The 22,218-nt window shown below is 42.5% G+C and overlaps 1 protein-coding gene across 6 annotated transcripts; it reads right to left on the bottom strand.

Annotated features, from left to right (window-relative positions):
* Nucleotides 1-3,269: 3,269 nt before the first annotated feature.
* Nucleotides 3,270-20,645, bottom strand: zmynd11 (zinc finger, MYND-type containing 11). 6 transcript variants are annotated; one of them, XM_062482268.1, is made up of 17 exons: nt 20,487-20,645; nt 18,080-18,217; nt 16,894-17,053; nt 15,735-15,758; nt 12,816-12,839; nt 12,200-12,370; nt 11,490-11,567; nt 10,883-10,975; nt 9,949-10,036; nt 9,702-9,757; nt 9,487-9,564; nt 8,799-8,917; nt 8,290-8,524; nt 7,984-8,058; nt 7,536-7,814; nt 6,301-6,486; nt 3,270-6,100 (listed from the first exon to the last, which is right to left on the bottom strand). In XM_062482268.1, the coding sequence occupies exons 2-17, from the start codon at nt 18,208-18,210 to the stop codon at nt 5,978-5,980; spliced, it is 1,920 nt and encodes a 639-aa protein (XP_062338252.1). In that variant the 5' UTR covers nt 18,211-18,217; nt 20,487-20,645; the 3' UTR covers nt 3,270-5,977. The 6 variants fall into 6 exon arrangements, with proteins under 6 accessions (XP_062338252.1, XP_062338253.1, XP_062338250.1 ...); XM_062482269.1 differs by lacking the exon at nt 20,487-20,645 and adding an exon at nt 20,305-20,398 and having other exon boundaries at nt 8,299-8,524; XM_062482266.1 differs by lacking the exon at nt 20,487-20,645 and adding an exon at nt 20,305-20,397.
* Nucleotides 20,646-22,218: the final 1,573 nt, after the last annotated feature.

The following is a 22,218-nucleotide window of genomic DNA, read 5'->3' as shown; positions in this document are numbered from 1 at the left end:
GAATGAAGGTTGTTTTCTATATGTCAAAATGTATTACATTATGCATCTACTATTGCAACTTTCATACATGCTTATACAGTATTTACATTGTGAAACATCTTGGAATGCTGGACAGTATACAAATTGCATTTACAATCATGGAAATAGCATAAATGTATAGTTTTTGTAGTACATTTAGTATATTTTGACATATTACAGGGTTCCTGCAGAAGTAAAATTTAAGACCTTTTAAGAAATTTTAAGACCATAAAGATTGAAATTTAAGATCTACACAACGCATTACCAAAATAATATTCAAATCAAAGAAATTCAGAAAAAAGCATTTTATTTCAATGAATTCAGTCATTGAAAAAGCATTAATTTAATTTACAGATAAAGTAATCACATTAGTAACCTAATTGAATATTTTTTGCGCAAAGTTTGCAGCGAGCCTCGTACCTGGAGCTGGGTACCACTTGAAACCAACAGTGGAAATCACTGTGATCTAGCCATGTCTCGTTGAAAGTACACTTTCCCATTTTCCACACGTAGCCAAACTTTAACAAACTGAGGAGACACAGACGTATTTTGCAGGCAGTTATTGCATTTATCACAGGATTTATAGTTTTATCACCGCGTACGTACCAACACCAATATCCCCCAGAAAGAACTACAACACACCAGACTGGGGGTGCTGGGGGTGTTGGTGGAGGGTGGAGCTGTAGTGGGGGTACTGCTGAGGGATCGGGCCATGAGACACTGTTGGAGGGAGAGTGTGAGAGAGGGATAGAAAGAGAGAGAAATCATTTTAAATATGGTTAAACTGTCTACTCAGTCTTTCCTCAGTGACGGTAGCGGTATGTTAGTGTGTGTGTGTACGTACCATACATGGTGTGTGTCTGCTCTCCGTACTGGCTGGTGGAGGAGGAGACCAGGCCAAATGTTCTTAATTTCAATCTTTTTTTTCTCTCATGACAAGCCTAGGGTATTATGATGATGAACTATTAACATTTTAATGGTTCATAAACAGCTATTATATGGCTTTATGGATTTGTATGTCCTTTTTTTTTCAGTCTCCAGATACCATAGCCGTTTAGATCCTCTGAAAATTGACATCGGAAAACCCCAGTTTGGGCTATGTCCAACTTTCATCTTTCATCCCCCTCTTCCTCCTTCAGCATCAGGCCCAGTTCTTGTGAAACTAGACAGGCAGGCTTAGAGGCAGACAGGCAGGGTTGAAGACAGACAGGCAGTTTGGAGGCACTTAGACAATCGTATTTAAAGGCAGACAGCCACAGTATTCAACATGGCCACAGTTGAATACAAGTTCAGACTAATGAACATCCTGCTGTGTTCTAAGGCAAGACTATGAGGAGGGGAGAGGTGCATCATCCTTCCCTGGCACCCGTATCTGGATGACTGACCGGCTGGCTGGCTGCTTAAACACACAGACTTTGGCAGACTAGGAGCCACACAAATCAGTCAAATTATCTTTAAAGGGGTCATTGACTGATTTTCTACGGTATTTCACACTGTTCCTTAAGGTCTCCGAATAGGGTATGTAACATTGGTTGGGCTGAAAATTGCCTGGGTGCAGTTCTATGCGCCCTAATGCAACCCTGTGAAATAGCCCTAGAATGAAACGAGAGGTTTTCTCCCTTTTATGGTATGCTCATGAATATATAAATAAGCTGTGCGCTGATTGGTTGGTTTACAATGCGCGAAGCTGTGCGCGAAGACGCAACATAAACAAACATGCATCGTGAATTGTAGATTTACATGACAACAGAGGTTATTAATTCGAATGAAACACAGTCAGGAAAATGAAATAACGTTAGCCCCATTGCCAATAAACTAAATCCTCACACATTCTACCTATGCTAGATACAGGAGATGTTAGAATTGCTAATAACTGTTAGCAACAAAATCATTGACCATCGTTGAAGGGTTCTTGGCTGTTTCAACTGTTGATAAAATATCAAAATAAAAAATTGTAATGAAATATCTATTTTAGGTTTTGAGTCAGTGAAGCCACGACATGGACATCAAAAACAGCATCATTCTTTTTTTTTTGTGTGACACAATTTATACCAGGGTAGACCACGGCAGATTGCAACCAATGATGCATTATCGCCACATACTGTTCGGCGGCCTAAGGGTTCCATAACCTCCAAAAAACATATTGCTATCTTACTATTTTCTACTAAGGTGACCAGGCGTCCTCTTTTACCCGGACATATCCTCTTTGCGAGACCTAAAAAATGCGTCCGGCAGGAATTCCAAAATCGTCTGGGATTTTGCCTAGTCGGATATTTGTGTTTCTCTGGGTCTTTCACAAACTAGTTATTACGCCCTTACAAGTTTTGGAAAGGGTATCTGCCTTAAGTTCCACCTTCTTGCGCGAGCTCTTCTGTAGAGAGAACTGTCATTGGTCGACCGCCTTCTCAGTGTTGCCAGATGCACAATAATTATCCTCCAAATACAATCATTTTGAGCCTTTGGTACGATACTTCGCCATTCACCTTGCCGCTTTTGTTATCATTATTGCTTTAATATATGAGGACTGAAAAGTGTGTATATTTATTATTATTATTTTGTGTGGCCATATAAATAATTTAGTATTTATTATTTAGAAATTTGTATTTATAATTATTGCTTTAATATATGGACAAGACACATTAAAGACATTAAACAACCACTGAAAGCCACAGAAGCACTGGACTAAATGCCACAAAAAAGATTAGTTTTACATTTGCACTTTGCAATTTTGTGAAGGTTCAATAAATAAATGATCAAATAGCCTATGTCATGTGTCATTTTTGTAATTTCATTTGTGACATTTGTATCATGCATTCACATGGTCATGGTGCAGAGTGCAGCATGGAATACACTACCCCCCCCCCCCCCCCCTTTAAGACCTTGGATGAAAATATGACAATTTGTAAGACGTTTTAAGGCCTTAAATTTGAAGTTTAGAATTTTAGATTTAAGACCCCGTGGGAACCCTGATTTAAGAAAGATCCTTATATTTTGAATATTAAGCTATATAATTTTGGCTGGGGGGGGGTCTACAAGTGGTCTTTTTCAGGTCATGTTAGGTTAGGATTCTGTTCTCCTAGTAGTCAATCAAAACATTTTTTACAATGTCTTTGCTTGGAAAGTTTGATGACTTCATCAAATACATATTGCCCTTTTGAAGAAGTAAAACACTGGATGGAAATTTTAAACCTCACTTGTGAGCAAGTGTGCATGGTTTATTATATCATAGAAAGTGACTTGATACAACAGGAACTTGTTGATACATTTATTTCTCCATGTTAGCACATAGAATATATTTATATACATATTGCTAGCTAAAGCAAAAACAGAATGACAGGAGCATAAAAATGTTAAGCCACGTTTAAAGTTTACATATGGACAGCAAACAAAATTTGCTAAGTTGGGGACAATCTCATTGATTTCCGAGACAATGGGTGTGACAATACACTTTTTTCATCAGAAAGTAGTCAATAGTTAGTGGAGGGTAAAATTAGCTAGACTGTAATTTTGAAAGGAAATAGAACAAAATATCATTGTCATATTGCATCATTTTGAGGAAGTGCAACTATGTCTTTTAACATGGAAAAAGAACTGTAATACACACACCTTACTCATGCATTTACCAGAGCTACTTTACAAACTGGAATGACATCAAAATATTTCCACATATGTAAAATGTCACAAATGATCATTACACATGGATGGACAAATATAAAATACACACTGTAGAAGTGAACCAAAGAAGTTTCATTTCTGATTCAACAGCCATGTAACACTACTATCCAAATTCAAAATAAAAAGTAACAATGAAGACTAAGATAATCAATCAGTGAATCAAACTGCTAGAGCAGAGATCTTGACAGTTAGCTTAGATGATTGAATATATTGATAGCTTAACTATGGTGGAAAATCCAATTTAAGTCATCTGTTATTTTAGAGGGTACATTTGTATGAGTTGCAAACCTCAGTAATACAGATTCCATTCCAAGTTCTGTCACCATAGGTGAAATTCTAGAAGATGGATAACACACAGATGTATTTACATGTAGTGCAACCATTATGAGTTGGTTTAACAAGTGTGTGTCACTCCAACAGAGCAGACAACATACTTGAGTTGCCATGGTTTCTGCAGGAGAATGTTTTAATACAACGGCCAGTCAAAGCCTATTTAACACTAAACTGATACACACAAGGCAATTGAAGTTCATTACTGTCAAAATATCATGTTGGTTTAAAACAAACAGTTGCCTTAAAATGCAATCAAGTGAGAAATATTTAGATGAAATAGAGGCTACAAAAAGAAAATAGTTTTTTAAAAGTTTTTTTGGAAAAGGTTGTATATCATGCAACTCGAAAAGCTGTGCTAAGTCTGAAAAGTGATGCACTTGTTTGAGATAACAACAGCCACGTTCCATATAATGGTAAACTTGGATCAAAAACTGGACAGTCAATGAATGAATGAATGATGGGGAGAACTTTTCCTCTATTCAGTCAACTCTTCATAACAAAGGAAACAGTCACAAGGACTTACAATAGCTTACACTTACGGAGTAGCTTCTGGGTAGTATATATATATTTTTTCAAATGCAATTTAATTGCCCGTTTTGAAAATCTAATTCAAGCACCTGATGACACAACTCATTGTGGAAAGAAATCCAAAATAAAATTGCCAGGTCAATCATATTTGCATATATTTTATATTGGTCCATCCGTACTCATTGTCTATTGGACACCAGATACCCTGCAAGCTTTTTTTTATTTTCTTCTATTGATGCAAATTTTGAAACTATCAACATGCACATCTCTTTACTCTGAATATGATGATGGTGTTGAAAAAACAGGCACTGATCACCAACTACAGCATAAGCAGTGAATGAGTCTCATAGCTAGTCACTTTGAGTATTCTAAAACCGTACTTAGAGTGTACATCACAATAACAATGACACTGACGCCAACCAAAACAAAACAAGGGGAGAGAACAGCACTGGACACATTTCTCTGGTAAAGATTGGTTCAGCAAATCTGGTTTCCTTTTTGGCAAATTACAAGCATTTGGGTTATGACAAAGAAATGAAATGTGCAAACTGTCAAATTACGAAGAAACCTCTCCAAGATCCAGCTCAGTAAAGATTGCTATATATTCCCTGGAAAATTTTGATAAAATCGCAAATTTTCTTTGAATTACAAAAATTACAGTATATTCAAAGTTAACCCAAAATGTGCATAATAATAAACTGAAGATTGCTGTCAGCTTCTTTGCCGACTTTATAACCCTGTTCCCAATAATGTTTAAGTGACTTGAGGACGATCGATTTTGTGAAAACAATACAAAGGTGCTATTCACCAAAATATTTTCATGAATAACATTACACTAAATGTCCAGGAACTACTTTTTCTTCCTTTTTTTTTTTTTCTATTTTCAAGCTGACTTTTTTGTCATGTTTTTCAGCATTTTCTATTGTTTTTCTGTATGAAAGCATAGCTATTTCAATGCTGCAATAGTACTTATAGTTTAAGATCGACGGTGTATATTTCTTGTTAAACATTTACAGTAAGAAAAGTGATTAAAAAATTCAGGTAATAAAATGTATTCAGTTAATGCTCAGTTACTACACACTTAAATAACATTCTCCAACATAAGTCAAAAATTTGCACTTCTGTAAAGTAAAGAAACACAAAATCATACCATACTATGCATTTGAGCCATGCTCTTTGAACGATCTGCTGATGATTCAGGAGAAAAGGAAGAAAATAATCAATGCACTGAGTATATTAAATAATAGCAATGACATAAAATGAAAAAGAGAGCATTTTTTTTCTCCCTCAGACGTAGGGCAAAATGTTGGGTCCACAAAGTGTTCAGGAAGGCAGGTCAGGAAGAAAAGGGGAGGGGCCGACGTGTGTGTGACAGGGGGCTGGGTGTGGAGGGCAGGGGTACCTAACGGATGGCTGCGGTTGTTCATCTCTTCCTGCGGCAGGTGCGTTTGTGGTCAGCATGCCAGTGCTCCTGCTGGCACTTGATAGAGCAGTAGGAGGTGTTCCAGCAGCAGTGGTACATGGCCTCTTCCTCGCAGTTATAACACTGGCGGTGGGAGACAGACACACGCATCAGAACACTCACGACAGGAGTACCTGCTGTGCTGGTACCAGTTCCGATTGTAATGATGCAGTGTAAAACATTTTTGTTGTGTTCTTATAAAAAAATTGTTGCTATGCCTGTATGGATGGAATACAATTCCAGATTATACATATATATGTGTGTGTGTTCCGATGTTTCCTCACCCACTGCTTCTTCTTGGTCTGGGAGATAAGCTGCTTATGCTGGGCCACCATCTTCTTCACCTCCTCCACCAGCTCCTCCTTGCACTTGTCCTTCACCTGCTTACACTTCCTCTCCATCTCCGCCTGGGTGCCTGACACAGCTTTGCTCACTGCCTGACGCTTCTCCTCCTCCATCTCAGAGCGCAGCTGCTCACACACACACACACACACACACACACACTCTCTTCAAGTTGGCTGTGTTTGAAGACCACGTCTCATGTTTGTTTCTTTTGCAGGCCAGAGCTACTCTATATCATGCCCCTCTACCTGGTTTGGAGATCAAAGCTTCACATTTAAGACGATACATGGATTCACACACACCAACCTTCTCCAGGACTAATCAAGACTGGAACACACACCTTCTTCCAGGACCAATCAAACTGGAACACACACCTTCTCCAGGACCAATCAAACTGTAACACACACCTTCTCCAGGACCAATCAAACTGGAACACGCACCTTCTCCAGGACTAATCAAGACTGGAACACGCACCTTCTCCAGGACTAATCAAACTGGAACACACACCTTCTCCAGGACCAATCAAGACTGGAACACACACCTTCTCCAGGACTAATCAAACTGGAACACACACCTTCTTCCAGGACCAATCAAACTGGAACACGCACCTTCTCCAGGACTAATCAAGACTGGAACACACACCTCAGGGCTCGACAATAACGATGGCCCGATGGCCCGGGGCCAGTAAAAAGTAACGTCGGGACAGTTAAACTAGCAACTCACTGGCCCGATCAGGCCACTGCAAATTATTGATTGAAAAACAATGATAAATTACAACTTTTGGAGGGGGGGCCAGTAAAAGCTGTCTTGGGGCCAGTAAGTTTCAAACCCACTGGCCCAATGGGGCCAGTGCCAAAAAGTTAATGTTGAGCCCTGCACCTTCTCCAGGACCAATCAAACTGGAACACGCACCTTCTTCCAGGACCAAACAAACTGGAACACGCACCTTCTCCAGGACCAATCAAACTGGAACACGCACCTTCTCCAGGACCAATCAAACTGGAACACGCACCTTCTCCAGGACCAGTCAAAATGGAACACACACCTTCTCCAGGACCAATCAAACTGGAACACACACCTTCTCCAGGACCAATCAAACTGGAACACACACCTTCTCCAGCACAAATCAAACTGGAACACGCACCTTTTCCAGGACCAATCAAACTGGAACACGCACCTTTTCCAGGGCTTCGCGGACCACGCGCTCCGTCTCCCGCTTGTTGTCGGCCTTCATCATCTCCTTGACGTCGTTGAAGATCTTGGTGTACTTCTCGTGGCACATGTTCTGGCACGCGGCACCCTCGCTGCTGGTCTGCGTGCTGCGGTGGAGCGTGCGCGGCGACCCGCCACTGGCCTTCCGGGTCTGGGTGGAGACGGACAGCTTCTCCGGCTGCTGCGGCGCCGTCGTGGGGATCTCCTGGCTGGAGCTCACGGCCTCCATCTCCGGCTCCGGGTCCTGAGGGGTGTGAAGGGAAGGCGTGAGGGGGGGAGGGAGGGGGGGAGGGAGGGTGGGGGAGACGTGTGTTTGGTGAGTTATTGATCTTGTTGACATGGTCTAAACGCACACCGATGCACATTTCTCTTGGTTTCATGTGTACCGACAAGAGACAGATGGGGGTACTTACACTGACTTCTTCTTTGGGCTCAGAGGCTTGACTGCGACGGCTTTTCTTTGCCTTGGGCTCCTGGTTCACTTTGAGCTGTGGAGCACGGCAATGTCAACATCAATGTGGGAAATAACAACTGTTATTCCCCAAACACAGACTGGAAGAGCTCTGTTCTGAGTTCAGAGTTCTGCTCTGGACAGGGCGTGGAGTTTGAAATCCACCAGGTGGCGCCATTACCCCCTACATAACACGACCCATGTTTGGGAGTGTCTGTGCTTGGGTACGTGGAAGGGAATACGTTTGTGAGTGAGTGTGTGCGTCTACCTGTCGGACCTGCTCGTTGCTGGTGGAGGAGATGCTGGACTCGGCCTCCTCTGGCTCTCTCCTCTCCTCCTGGTTCCTGTCGTCCATCTTGTTCTTCCAGAAGCGGCCCTCCCTCTGGAAGCGCTGGTAGAGCTCCAGCTCGTCGCAGGCCTTCTTCCAGCCTGTGCTGCGCTTCACCTGCAGCTGCTGCACGCTCACCTTGATGTCCTGGATGTTGTCTGACGGGATCCACGCTCTGGCAGGGGAGGAGAGGGGGGGGTTGTTGACACCGTATGTCCTCACAGTTGGTATTCAGAGAGTCTTACCCCCAGTGGAATTAACACCAACTACAGAACACACCTAGAACAAGAACCTAATAATACTAATGAGAAATCACACTAGGTTCTCATGTGTTTCCTAAAGACTGACACTTATTGCTATCCCTGACAACAATGCCTAGTCCTGCCCTCAGAGAAGCTCCCCTGACATGAAGCCAGGGGGGGCAGGTGTGCTGTTCCTCCTTTCCCCACCTCTGGTGCTGGTGTCCAAAGAAGCGCACGTCCACCTGGTTGTCCTCCCGCTGCAGGATCTTGGCCGGCCAGTAGCCGAAGCCCTTCATCTTGGCCCACACCACCTCGTGACTGGGGGTCTGGTGGAGGGGAGAGGGACAGGGGAACACATGTCACCACGCGGCCTCGACCACTCAGCTCCGACGGGGACGGGGGATTCGGGGCGTGAATCAAACGTTTTCATCCCGACAAAAAACATTTTCATCTTTTAACCAACAATCCCGATACCCCCTAAATCCGCCGTAATACGTTGCGAGGGGAGTGTGTTTAACGTCGTTTTCTTGTCTGCTACTGCTCGGACAACGGGTAGATTGCTGCTTCCTCGTCAAGATGCTTAATGTGACTGATAGCACGAGCTAGGCTTTAACCGGCACACTGCAACAACAAGCTAACACCAAACACCACTACCTGTAGCGTAGGAGTGTACAGAGAGGAATCGAGAGGATAATGTTGGGTGCGGAAAACACGCACGCATCAATGTTTATGGGCCGCATCGATGACACCAGATTGTTTGCCATTTGGTCGATGCAGATCGATGGATTGTTACACCGCTAATGGGGGGGGGGGATGTTGGGCGGCTTGTCTTGGCAGGCCCGCGCTGCTCTACGCTGGGTGAGGGCCAGGAGCCAGGGGCTGGGCGAGTACTCACACAGGGGTAGCAGAACCAGTTGTCGGGCCGTGCGTTGGACAGGTAGAAACAGGTCTTGCAAAGCAGCAGTTCGTTCAACTGGAGAAGGAGAGAGAAGGTGGGGAAAGAAAGACGGCGGGAGAGAAAAGGAGAAGAAATCCTGTTTTTGTATATGCTTTATACTGATGCACGTTGGTCAAATGTCTTCTGGGTGGTAAATGAATGTATGTTTTTACCTCGTGGCAGGTGTCACTGTAGAGCAACCGTGCTATTTCAGCCTGGTCACTGTGCACTGCAATAACAAGCACAAAAAAACTTTTTCCGTGTCACAAAAACAGCATACCACATTTGATGGTGCTTTATGGCCGTGGCATTTCGGCTTCTAGAACAAGCCAGGGACCTTTCACAACAGCTACTAATCATACAGGAAGTTGAACGGACGTTTTCTCCAAACCAGTGTGGTCACGATTTATGACCCCCTACCTCCAAACAAAATGGCCGTGTTATGCACAATCAGCTGGGCGTCCGCCTTGAACTCGTCAAAGCTCTTGTATTTGCCCTCGGCCAGGTTCTGCAGCACACAGAGAGAGAGAGAGAGAGAAAGAGAGAACAAAGAGGTCTATTCAGACACCGAGCAGAGGTTAGAGTCCAGTCGGTGTGGTCACAGTGATGCAGGGGGGCCAGCAGAGGGCAACGGATGACACATACTGTAGGCAAGGCAAGTTAATCACGTCCTGTGCATGCCATCTACACATGAACCTACACTATCAGAGTCCAGAACTCTCTAAAGCCTCTCTCTAAAGTCTCTCTCTCACACACACACACTCACACACACAAACAGAGCAGCGGCAGGGCTGTTTTCCAGCCTATTTGGCAGGCCTTGGTGGGATGCACCAGTGATCACGGTGCAGAGGAGCCCTCACTGACCCCACGCTAGGAGAGGCAATCTGATCCGGCTGACACACACACACACACACAATCTAATCCGGTGGACGCACACACATACACGCACACACACACAGTCCAGCCTTGTTCTAATTGTTCTGAAGGGTCTGGTCTGTTATGGCCTGACAGACCTTTCCTCAGTAGGCTGAGGGCCGTATTAGGGTTGGAGGACTAAGACAGGGCCGGACCCAAAACTTCAGAGGGAGTGGTTCAATATTACACATCAGGAATTAAAGGGTTCTAAAGCCTATGCTTTTTATGTGGCATTAAGCTAAAGGGTTTAACAACGTGCTACTAATATGCTAAAAAGCTTAATCCCGAAGTATGGCCAAATGCAGGGAATACCACAATTTAAATAATATAATCAAAACCTTCATTATGCTTAATGAATATAGAAGAATACAGTCAATATAGAAGATGTTTTTCCACTGGTAACTGGGAAACAGGTCTACGGTAAGGGTGTCATGCGTACCTCTTGGATGTTGGACACATCCAGGGCTGTGTGGATGAGCCGTCTGTACATGGGGTGTTTAGTATCTTTGCCTTTCTTGTTCAGGTCCACAGCCTGTCGAAGAGGAAAGTTATGAAATATTATCAGATTTAATGCTTAGTTTTATAGGGAGGGAGGGAGGGAGGGAGGGAGGGAGCATGGATAGAGGGAGGGGGGGAAAGGGAGAGAGGCAGCACGGATAGAGGGGGGGGGGGGGGGAGAGGCAGGATGGAGAGAGGCGGGGAAGGGAGGTTGGGAATAAAGCCCAGACCATTGTGGGCAGTTTTACTAACTGTGATTTAGAATGACATTAAAACGCACACAGGCACTTAGTCAGTACAGCCACTGCACTCCATTCCTAGTCTGAAGAGAACAGTGCAAGCACACGGAGCTGTACCACAGCGCCAATACCAGTAGGAGGACAGGAATGTTCACACACTCCACTGTGTGTTAGCAGTTGACCACCAAAACCTTGATGGGGTGAGCCTGGATGTATCTGAACAGCACTTCCATGTCCCCTAACAGCTGTATGTGTGTGTGTGTGTGTGTGTATGTGTGTGTGTGTGTGACATTCTGGAGCGCTCCTCACCCTCTCTTTCATGCGCTGGATGATGAAGCGCAGATATTTGCACATCTCTTGTTTGCTCAGGTTCTTCTTTTTACTACCCTGCAGGAAGAAGGAAAGACAGAAAGAAAGAGGAAAAAAACATAAGGAAGACAGCGAGACAGACAAAACCAATTTGGCGTGATCGGACCCTCTGACCTCGTCGGAACTATTTGACGATCAAACAGTCAAGAGGGAGACGAACGAAAAGAGTGAGAGAGAAGTGTGGGAACGAGAGAGCGTGAAAATGGAGGAAAGGGAGAGGCCCGGCGTGTAAGACGAAGACGGCCTACAGCCTCTCCTGTGGGAGGAGGCCGAAACAGGGAGGTGACGGGCGAGCGAATGACAGTGAGCTCGCTGACAGGACGTGTCCATGAAGACAGCGTGAGAGCGGTCGGCAGAGACACACGGACCGCAGGGGTGACACACGCGTCACAAGCACAGCCAAAGAGAGAGAGAGAGAGACAAAGCACAAATGTAATGACAGGGAGTCTATGGACACGCTCCATGGTGTGTACTGTGCACAGCAAACATGGTTCACACGAGTGGAGGGCTCACCAACACACAAGGAAAATTAAAATAAAAAAATTTAATCTAAACCATGTTAGGGAAAATTACACAAATATCACACACAGAGACCCTTTAGACACAAATACTATTTCCATATCCAGACACTTCCAGTCAGTGGAACGCACACAGCTCACCCTGCAGACCACGCACTGCCAGTGGGAGCCGCCGTCGCGAGGCTTGTACTCCTCTGACAGACATTTGAGGTGGTAGACCCGGAAGCAGTTGTCGCACATCAGCACGTCCCCGGGAAGGTGGCACTCGAAGCAGTACCAGTCGTGGCTCTCCGCCTCCCAGTCCTGGAAGACAAGGAGCAGAGTGATCGGTGTCCCCCCCTCTGACCAGCCTGCTGGCCCCTAGTCTCCTCTGAGGCCCCGGGGACCCCCCCCCACCCGCCCGCCAACACACACACGGGCTGCTTTAACTGGACAACTTCTGGACTTCAATTCCACTTTTGTGTCAGCATTTCAACATCGTTTTTTTGTGTTTTGTTTTTTTGCTACTATCTAAGTGAACGACACAAAGGACATCCCACTGTGGAAAGTGACCAAACACATACTTGGGTAGTCAGTAATAACGATAAGTCAAATAAGGTAGCTACACCCATGGAATTGTATGGCAATGACTTTGACTCCTTTTCAAGACACATGGATAAATACCAATAATATGTCATGTGATGCGTATGATGGTGTGGATTTTGGTCATGAAACAAGATTGAATAGAGTTGCGTGAACTCTGACTGACCTCCTCCGGTTGCTCCCTCACCATCTGCAACCAAACATCCCCCCAGGCATTAATACACCGGCACACACTTCCACATAACACACTTCTGATTGAGCACCACACCCCCCAGTACGCCACAGCCACCCTCTCCAATACCACGTTGCGTTTCCGTGTGTGTCGGGTGGTCATATGTAGCACACGCCCTATGCACATGACTGATGAAATGATTGCACTGAGTTAGGATTTGCACAGTAACAGACCACTGCTTATTGATGATTAATACACTGGTTATTCATTCCTAATCCATGTTTTATTCACTACTGTTCCGAAGGGGGGGGGGGGGGGGGATCTGAAGAGTTGGGACCAATCGTCCTCTGTCAGTGTCCCACTCCTCCCACTCCCAGTCTGGAGAGGTGCAGAAGGGGAACAGGGACTTCTGGGATACACTGCATCATATAACACCAGGCAAGTGTTTTTCAATCACTTTGTTGTGTACCAAGTTCTTGCATAATGTGAATGGCTTAAGTACATTAATCTCAATCTGGGAATAACCTAATTTACTATGAGAAGCAAAGGGAGCAATGTGGGTGTTCCGTTCCACAGCCGTTCTATAAAAACCTTTGCTCCAAGTTCCTCCGCGTTTCCACTTACTTCCCATGTCCAACACAAGACCAAACACAACTCTTTTATTTGGGCGACTCTCCAAATCAAACATGCTTGGGATTAAACCAACAATAACTCGAGTGCATTATCCATGCTAGCTCACATGAGAGCGTCCAAACAGCGCCACAAATAGTACTGAAGACAAAAGGAGGGATGATGGCAGTGCCAGTCGCTTGCTGCCAGTGTGAGAGTGCTTCCAGGGCCTGCCAGGAGCACTCAGCACACTCTGCCCCAAGTGTTCTGTCAGCGCTGTCTGAGAGTGTTAAAAGGGGCTTCCCTGTCTCCTTGTCGGCTGAATGAATGGGGCCGGACTTCAAAAGGTGAGCCCTGAGCAAGGTTGCCCTCTGTTTCGTGTTGTAGGGAAAGCAGTGTTCCGGAGTGCATATCAGTCCTTCAACCGTCGCTAAAGACCTCTCTGGGAAACGGACGTGATTTTGGAGGAAGTTCGGTTGAACACTTAAGCTACTCCTTACGAAGAAAAGATAAAGTAGCTGATTGTGTGGATTGAAAAGCTAATGGCTAACCAAAAAGGTAGTCTTTACGAGTCTTAAACTCAAGTCTTTAAGTCTTTACTTGAAAAGAAAAAACCCTATAAGGGAGTCTAACAGCTTTGGTGTTTGTAGAGGGAAACTGAACACTGACAGAGAGCGAGAGAGAGCGAGAGTGAGCAGAGGGCAGACTTATTCTGGCTACCTCTGCTTTCCGTCCAGAAAGGGTGTCAAGCTGGGACAGGCTAGCTGGAATCAGGTCTTGGAAAGCACTACTACCAAGCTGGTGCTAACTAACCTTGTTGCAAGTTCATAATGACCTAAAGCAGTCATCTCAGTCTTTTAAAAGAAGCCTGTAAACCTCACCAGATGAAACCCCCCCCCCCCCAGGCCACGCACACAATATGTAGCCCCAATACAAGGTAGAACCTAATCAAACACGTTATTGATGTCCCACCACCGCACGTAACGCTTTAGGATCAATTAGCCCCATACGTATGATTGTCTGTTTACCAGACACACTGCATTGATCAGATGCACAATTTTGTGTATGACATGACAAACATATTTTTAATAGTATTAGTGATGGAACCTGGATTAAATCCAATCATATCATCCTAATTTGAAGATCATTATCATCTTTCAAAGAAAAAGACAATCAATATTAGGAAAAATACATTTGTTGCATTATTCAAGGACACAGAATGACAGTTGAACTGAATCCAGGTTCTTTGAAGAAGTGATAACGTACTGAAATTGATTTTAACATGCTTCCTATGAATTCCTGACACACTTGGGGAGATGCTGACATGAGATTGGTCAGCTACATTACCAAGGACAGGCAATACTGTAGACAACTACAGATATGTCACAAACCGCATCCCCCTGTTCATTAAAAAATGCATGCTGGACAGGAGTAACAGAGCAGAACACAAATCCCCTGAGGAGAACTACAACTACCATCAGCAGAACTACAACTACTACTCACACTCATAGATGCTTGCTACAAACCTGTACCTATGTTAACATTGCTTGTCATTTTTTTTTTCCTCAAAAAGATGAGTCAGTGTAAAGGTATGGCCTTCATATGACCACTCAAATCAGGTTCATTCATTTGAAGAAGCTTAAGGCCTATGAGCATGGTCCAGGACCACAAAATACAGCTCAAACTCTATTCAGTGAAAAATCTGTCTTAGATTATTTTCTTGAAATACTAATCATGTTACTAATCAACTAAACATTTTTTTGTTAAAAGCAACAGAACATTTGTAGATGAGTAGCAAGCAAATATTTCAAGGAAGTCACTTTTGATCCATTCCACAAGAAATGTGGTCACATCTGGACACAGCGATTCATTGGAATTTCATGAAGCTTTTTACATGAAACATCAGACCCAGTCAAACCCTTGTTTAGTGATTTGAAGGGTCATTTTACCACTACAACTAAAATGATTTGTAAGTATGTTTGCACTTTGTCTTTTTCCAAGACCAGTTTAATTGCAATCCTCTTTGTAATTTAGTGAGCAAGTATAGCCGTCACCTGACGTAAGCAATCAAAAATGTTGTTTACACGGGGCCGGCACACATATAATACATATTTATTTCTACAAAGATGCTCTGTAAAAAGATTCGATCAAATACCATATTACACTGCATCTGGCTGAACCGATTTCTCACAGAATGATGTTAGTAAAACAAAAATACAATAGAAAAGGAGAGAGCGAAAGAGAGGGGAAAAATAAAAAAATAAACAAAACAAACCCAAACTGAAAACAGCAATGCAACCTTACCTTGCTTCCTTCAGCCTTCTGCTCCTGTGATTGCAAGTGATCCAGAAAGCAGTGTTTAAATGTAGAACTGCTACACTGAGGTGAGCCCTTTCTTAGTAGTGATACTTTAACATGGACCTGGCACCATGGCATTTTAGTATTGTAAGCTAAGGGACCATTATTGTTGTGGTTTTGCTTGTGAGCATGAGTCGGTGCAACAAAAAGTTAATGTTTACGAGAAGTGATGTGCATGTAGGCTGGTGCAGTGCTGAAGCAACAACCAGCCGTTTCCTGATTCCATTCTCCAAGTCATAAAGACCATCAGTGAGTTGAAGTCTGAACCAGTCCACGACACCTACCAACACAGTTTTCCAGTACTTGCTAACACTATGTTTAAAATGCTTTAAAAGGGATCTTCCAAAAAAACAACAAACTACACTAACCCTTGGCTACTTTTCAGACAAAGAAAATAAACACATTACAATTCAAAGATACAGAAACATTTTCAAGTCAATAAAAGTCAATAAAATTGACTTTTTAAATGTAATTGCTGCCAATTTTAAGTAAAATTGTATTTTTAAAGTTCCTGATAGAAAGTAGGCTAGTCTTTTAAAGGGGAAAACAGAGTATCCTCTAATCTGATCTTTATAGCATTCGTTCCTGAATAAATCTTGGGAGTTTAAGCGGATTACTGTGTATACATAAAAGACATGGGCATACGCAAATGCCCTGTACAGAATAGGCTATTTCTTGATGCAAAACAACCTGAGACAGATGAGCCAACAGATGACATGTTTATGCATTCCTCTTCTCTGTCAGACCACATCTAACACTTTACTATCACAGTTATTCAATTACAATCCTCATGGGCTTTTCCGTTTGAGATTTGCAATAAGTTTGCCCACTTCTGTGTGATTTAGGCTGCATGCCTTTTTAAGTGAGTTTGAGTTACAAGATAAGATTGTTGTGTTCAACAATTCATTACTTCCGGTTTTAAGTGCTGAGTTGAATATAAACTTTGAGTCCCTATTTGAGTTGTTCCTCCCTCCAGCTTGTCATTTCTGGATCAAGTTCACACAAGCTACTGGTTAAAAAATAAAAATAATAATAATAACATAATAATAATAAATACTTGCAACCATTCCATCTATTTAGAGGAAAGAGGTGGTGGTGACCTTACCATCTCATCCCCAGGTAGCCAGTAGCCTTCCTGCTCAATGCCCGCTTTCGAGCCTTTACAGCCCACCGTCAGGGTCTCCACCACCAGGCCGTCCTTCACCGCCAGGCTCAGCTGTTTGGCCGTCTCCTTGGGGTGCATGCTGAACACACGGCTCAGATACCTGGGGACAAAACGGATCAGGTTGAAACTGGGCTGAAGAGGCACCGATGCAAGGACACCTGCATGCTAATACGTTTTCTATAATAGTCTTGCAGAAAAATTGCTTGGAGTTGACCATTTTCAAGCTTTCTTTTATTTTTCTATAAACCTTTAATATGCTGCAGGGTCTTTGACACCCAATAATAATGAATTAGTCGATGCCAGATTCCACCAATTCCCAACACACTTTGTTCCCATCTTTAAACTTAATTCCTACAAGTCATGAAATCGCTCATTGAAATGGAAAGTATGTTTCATGATATTAAGTCTGTTCGGTGAGGCCTTCAATTGCATTTCGTTGGTTTATCACCATGACAACAGCCGTTCACCATTGTTCATGTGGTGAGTGGCCAACACCCAAGGTCCTGTCTGGAATGGACTAAGTGTTTCATTTTTGACTGATTTCCATTAGCTGACTAAAAAGTGTGATTGATCTGTCATGGTTTGAGTTTGGCATGAATGAAATTAGACTGAACCCAAATGTCGCCTCGGTACAATACTTAGTACTTGTGCAAATGTAACATTGGCCTAACAAGGGCCATGCTAATACTGATGTCTATTCTGCTATATTCTGTATCAAGGTCTGATTGGCTGGGGGCTGCATGGGGCCAGGTGAATTCATGGTCTGAATGGCAATGAAGGAAAGTAATTTATTACAAATCAAGATTATTTTCAATCTACAAACTGATCCAAGCACTGCACCGCAAGATAGATCCTTAACCCTTAGACCAGACACTGAAGCCATCCCCAAATAATCTGTAGGCCAAAGTCTAGGCCCACTACGCAGCTGTTGAGGTCGGAGAGGATAGGACAGGTGTGAGCAAAATAGCAGGAACTCCTAACCCCGGCCTATCAGAGGGTTTACATACAACATACATCTTGCTTAAGCCATGTCAACCCCCCTCAGATCTCCAAAAGCTCACAAGGGATTTGGGTTTGTGGAGTCATTTTGCTTAACAAAACCAAAAGTCTGTTTGTGATAACGTACTTTGAGATTCTGTCCATGTTGGCAATTTGTTTCTGGTTGCGGATAACCTCGATGGCGGCCCACACATACTGGACTACCTTGGGGTCCGCCTGCCTCTTCTTCACCACACGTGACATGACGTCTTTATTCATGATCAACCTGTGGGGAGAGAGATGGGGAGACAACGGTTGCACTCCAGTTGTATAAAAACACTAGTACAGGCTGGAAGAAATGTCAATATGAACTAATGCTGGATTAGGCCTTCAGCTTTTGTGACACATCATTAAGAACATATATGATCTAAACAAACAGATGATTTCAATAGTTAACTCTCAAGACGCAATCCAAGGGGAAAACCAAGAGCACAGCACACCATGGCGACATCTTGACTGGTAGACACAGGCCCATTTCAAATTCACTTTTAAGCATTTATCTTTTTAAGCCTCCATGGAACTTATGACTGTCAGACTGTCACTAATGCTAAATGAAATATATAAAGCCAATAATATTACTCATCTTGGGACTGCCATCACAGCCAGCTAACAAGCCTTCTTTTTGTATATCTACACTACCGTTCAAAAGTTTGGGGTCACTTAAAAATGTCCTTATTTTTCAAAGAAAAGCACTGTTTTTTTCAATGAAGATAACGTTAAATTAATCAGAAATACAATATACAGAAGAAGAAGCTCTAGAAGACTAGAAGCTCTAGAAGAAGACTAATGGATGATTAGAAGGATTAGAATTAGAATGCCAAAGGTCTGCAATGTTGTAATTGCTGCAAATGGAGCATTATTTGACGAAAGCAAAGTTTGAAGAACAAAATTTATATTTCAAATAAAAAGAATTATTTTCTAATAATAATAATTAACCTTGTAAATGTCTTGACTATATTTTCTATTCATTTTGAAAGTTATTTGATAACTTTTATTTTTCATGGAAAACACGAAATTGTCTGCGTGACCCCAAACTTTTGAACAGTAGTGTATATTAACACATACTTAACACTGCAACAAAAAACGGTGCCTGTTTTTGGATGAGCTAAGGAAATGCTGTTAAATGCTAGAGTAAGACTTTTACTAGCAGCAAAATAATGTTCTGCCAATTTGTTGGACATATTTCTGTCCATGACAATGGCCAGTTTATGAAAGCTTATGAGGGACATCTCTCTTGTTGCCATGCTTGACTGAGTTCCCTGCACACAAATACAATGAAAGTGCTGAGAAGAGTAGAGGTGACAGTGAGCAATGTGATACCCCATGCTATGCCATCCAGAGAGGGTGTTAATGAGAGCCACCTGTGCGCCAAGTCATTCTGTACATTCAATGGTAATGGAAGAGCAACTGTACAGACTGGCACACAGCTGCTAACCTGAACCCGCTGTCTCAGGTGGGCTCTCACTACATGATGCTATGACAGGCCCCTGATCCAGACACTCCAATCAATTAGGGAAGCTGTTTTGAATGGAAGGACGCATGCTAGCTCGCTAGTTCAGAGGAAGACAAGACCGTATTGTAGCTGGCTAGCTAGTCATCTTGCATATTTTCAACACATGAGAAACTACTAGTTTGCTAGCTAGGTAGCTAATTTAACAGAGAGGAGACACAGTGAGAAACGAGACTAGCCTATATTTAGCTACCTAGGCTTTCTATTCTGACCGCTCTACACATGCTCTCTCCATAGACTCAAGCTAGTCTAACAAGGCTGGTTTATCTAACTAACGCTAAGTGGATTTTGTTTTCTCAGTATTTGTCACACTCACGTTGTCCAGCAAGCTATAACCCAGAGACCCAACCCTTCCTTGCAAAAAGCAACAAGAACAAGGCAGCAAGGCCACACGAGCAATGTTCGCTACTGTACTGTAGATGGTGTGCTGGCTTCATAGCTAAATAGCTTTACAGTAGGCTACCTATCAACTTTTGTCTTGCTAACTGGGAAGCAAGTCCATATGCTATTCCAATTCTTTAGTACAGTATAACTGAAAACATGTAGCTAGCTCTAGCAATGACAAAGAATACAGCTATTTTAGAAGTGAAACGGTTTGTTGGGTGACAAGCTAGCTACCTAGCTAGGCTGGCTAGTAGGGCACTAACGTTAGCTTAGCTACTGTAACTGGCAGTAAAGCGAGTTAGCCAGTACCTTCTCTGTCTGTGAAACTAATTAGATTGTAAATCAAACGCAAAAATGATTATCAAACTCAATAGTCGAATACAAGGGAATTGCGTTGATAGCAAGTAACACATACTGACATGCACACAAATTAGATTTTTCTTGTCGTTTGTTTTGGAGGGCGCCATGTTAATAAACCACCACCACCATCATGGGAGAGAGGAAATACACAGGTCCAGCCATGAGCTAAAAAGCTAACGTTAGCTAGCCGTATAATTTCATTAAAGTAATGGATTATCCCTTTTATAAAACTCAGACTTACCTGCACTACAGTGTTACTAATCTATGACTCTGTAGAAATCCGTGAAGGATTCAATGTGAGGCTCCTTACATTTGTATTTCCGGGATAGTTTTTGACTGTCTGAATTATGGTTTATGGCCAGCTGGCTACACTAGTCTAGCTCTGGATTGGGAAGTAAACACAAGCGCCAACATAGCGGGACAAAAATCTTTGATACAACAAGGGAACTCTAGTGGTGGAATTATGAGTTGCTGCATTACTTTTGTCAGGATTTTTGTGGCAATTCACAGTGTACAATTCATAATTTCTTTGTAAATGACTCATTAGGAGGACAATACATTTTGGAAATGTCTACTTAGCTGCCCTGTGATTTGTTAGAAAAATAGATAAGCGTATTGACAATGTGGCCCTGCTGGAAATTGTGTCCAACGTTTTCCACAAAATACGTACTTGAATTTAAAAACTACAGTTTAATTAACAGACTGTTAATAACGTCTGTGTAATTTAGGGGAGTTAACAGTTCAGATCCATATAAGAGGTGAAAAAATAAGGGATTTTAGACTTCTGACAGAAGTATAATTTTATGGAAGTGTCGAGGTCACTAGAGGTGGTACTCTATTACGTCGCAGAATCCGTGACATACAATCAACCACTAGATGGTGGTGAAGTGATACTAATTAGACGTTTCCAACTCCCGTCTGCTTTAACCCTTGTGCTGCCTTCGGGTCACATGACCCAAAGGTTCATAACGAACCATCGTTGTGTTTACCCAATTTTACCCAATACAAAAACAAATTAAAATAATTTTCTTTTAACCTTTGCAATGTGGGGGGTCTGAGACAGCCTAGCTGTTAAAAGAAAATGCTTCACTTTGTCTTTGTATGCGGTAAATTTGTCGCAATACGACGGTGGGTCACAATGACTGATGGGTCAGAATGACCCGAAGATAACACAAGGGTTAAGATCTTTTTTTTTTTTTACTATTAAGATAAGGTAAAATAAAAAGGTATTAAGTTCTTCTGGAAAAATAACAATAAAAGTTTTTAATTGCAAGTGTTCACTTGTTCACAGTGTTCCTGTGTTCACAGGGATGTTTAGTGTTGTAAATAAAATATATAAGCCTATTGTTTCTAGCCTTAAAAATACATGCTACAGTTTGTTGCTGTTCTTAAGGTTGTAAACAAAGCAACATATCGTGAGAAGCCTGTAGAGGGCCCTCTGCCATGAGTCTTGTGTAGGTGTTTCTATAATAAGCCAACCTCAAAACAACATTTTGAGAGTTATTACTTCAAATACAGGTTGGGAAGGGGAATAGAGCCTCTCAGGTAGTACAATTTTTCTCTCTGTTCACTTCCTAGCACAGGCTTTGAACCTTTTATGTAAAGTGACTGTGAGCATCATCTCTCTGAGACAGATATCTGCAAAAACTGTTCCTTTATTGTGACAAATAGTGTATTGTAAATTGTGTGTGGACTGTAAGCTTTTGTCTGACACATTTTACAGGGACATGTTGCAATAAATAGAATAGTAATTAAGCATTTAGATTGTATTGGAGCTTGGAGTATAGAACCTATCCATTATTAAATAACTCAGTTATTTAATAACTCTATTCAGTGCAGAACGATAAAATAATCTCATCATTATTATAATACTGTTGATTTATAAGTAAACAACAAGGCTTTCATTTGTAACCTTTGGTTTTCATTTTCGGATATACAAACTGTTATTTTCATCCAACACTTCAATACCCAAC

This window comes from Osmerus eperlanus, chromosome 16 (genome assembly GCF_963692335.1).
Source record: "Osmerus eperlanus chromosome 16, fOsmEpe2.1, whole genome shotgun sequence".
Lineage (NCBI taxonomy): Eukaryota > Metazoa > Chordata > Actinopteri > Osmeriformes > Osmeridae > Osmerus > Osmerus eperlanus.
Note: the sequence above shows the minus strand (reverse complement) of the source record. Positions and strands in the feature narration are given on the sequence as shown.

Bases quoted from the DNA above. Each gene is read 5' to 3' on its own strand.
- zmynd11 (XM_062482266.1), bottom strand. The intron at 15,759-16,893 runs GTAAGGTCACCA...TTGCAATCACAG, and splicing joins GGCTACCTGGGGATGAGATG to GAGCAGAAGGCTGAAGGAAG. The intron at 8,059-8,289 runs GTAGACGCACAC...CGTGCTCCACAG, and splicing joins GCAACGAGCAGGTCCGACAG to CTCAAAGTGAACCAGGAGCC.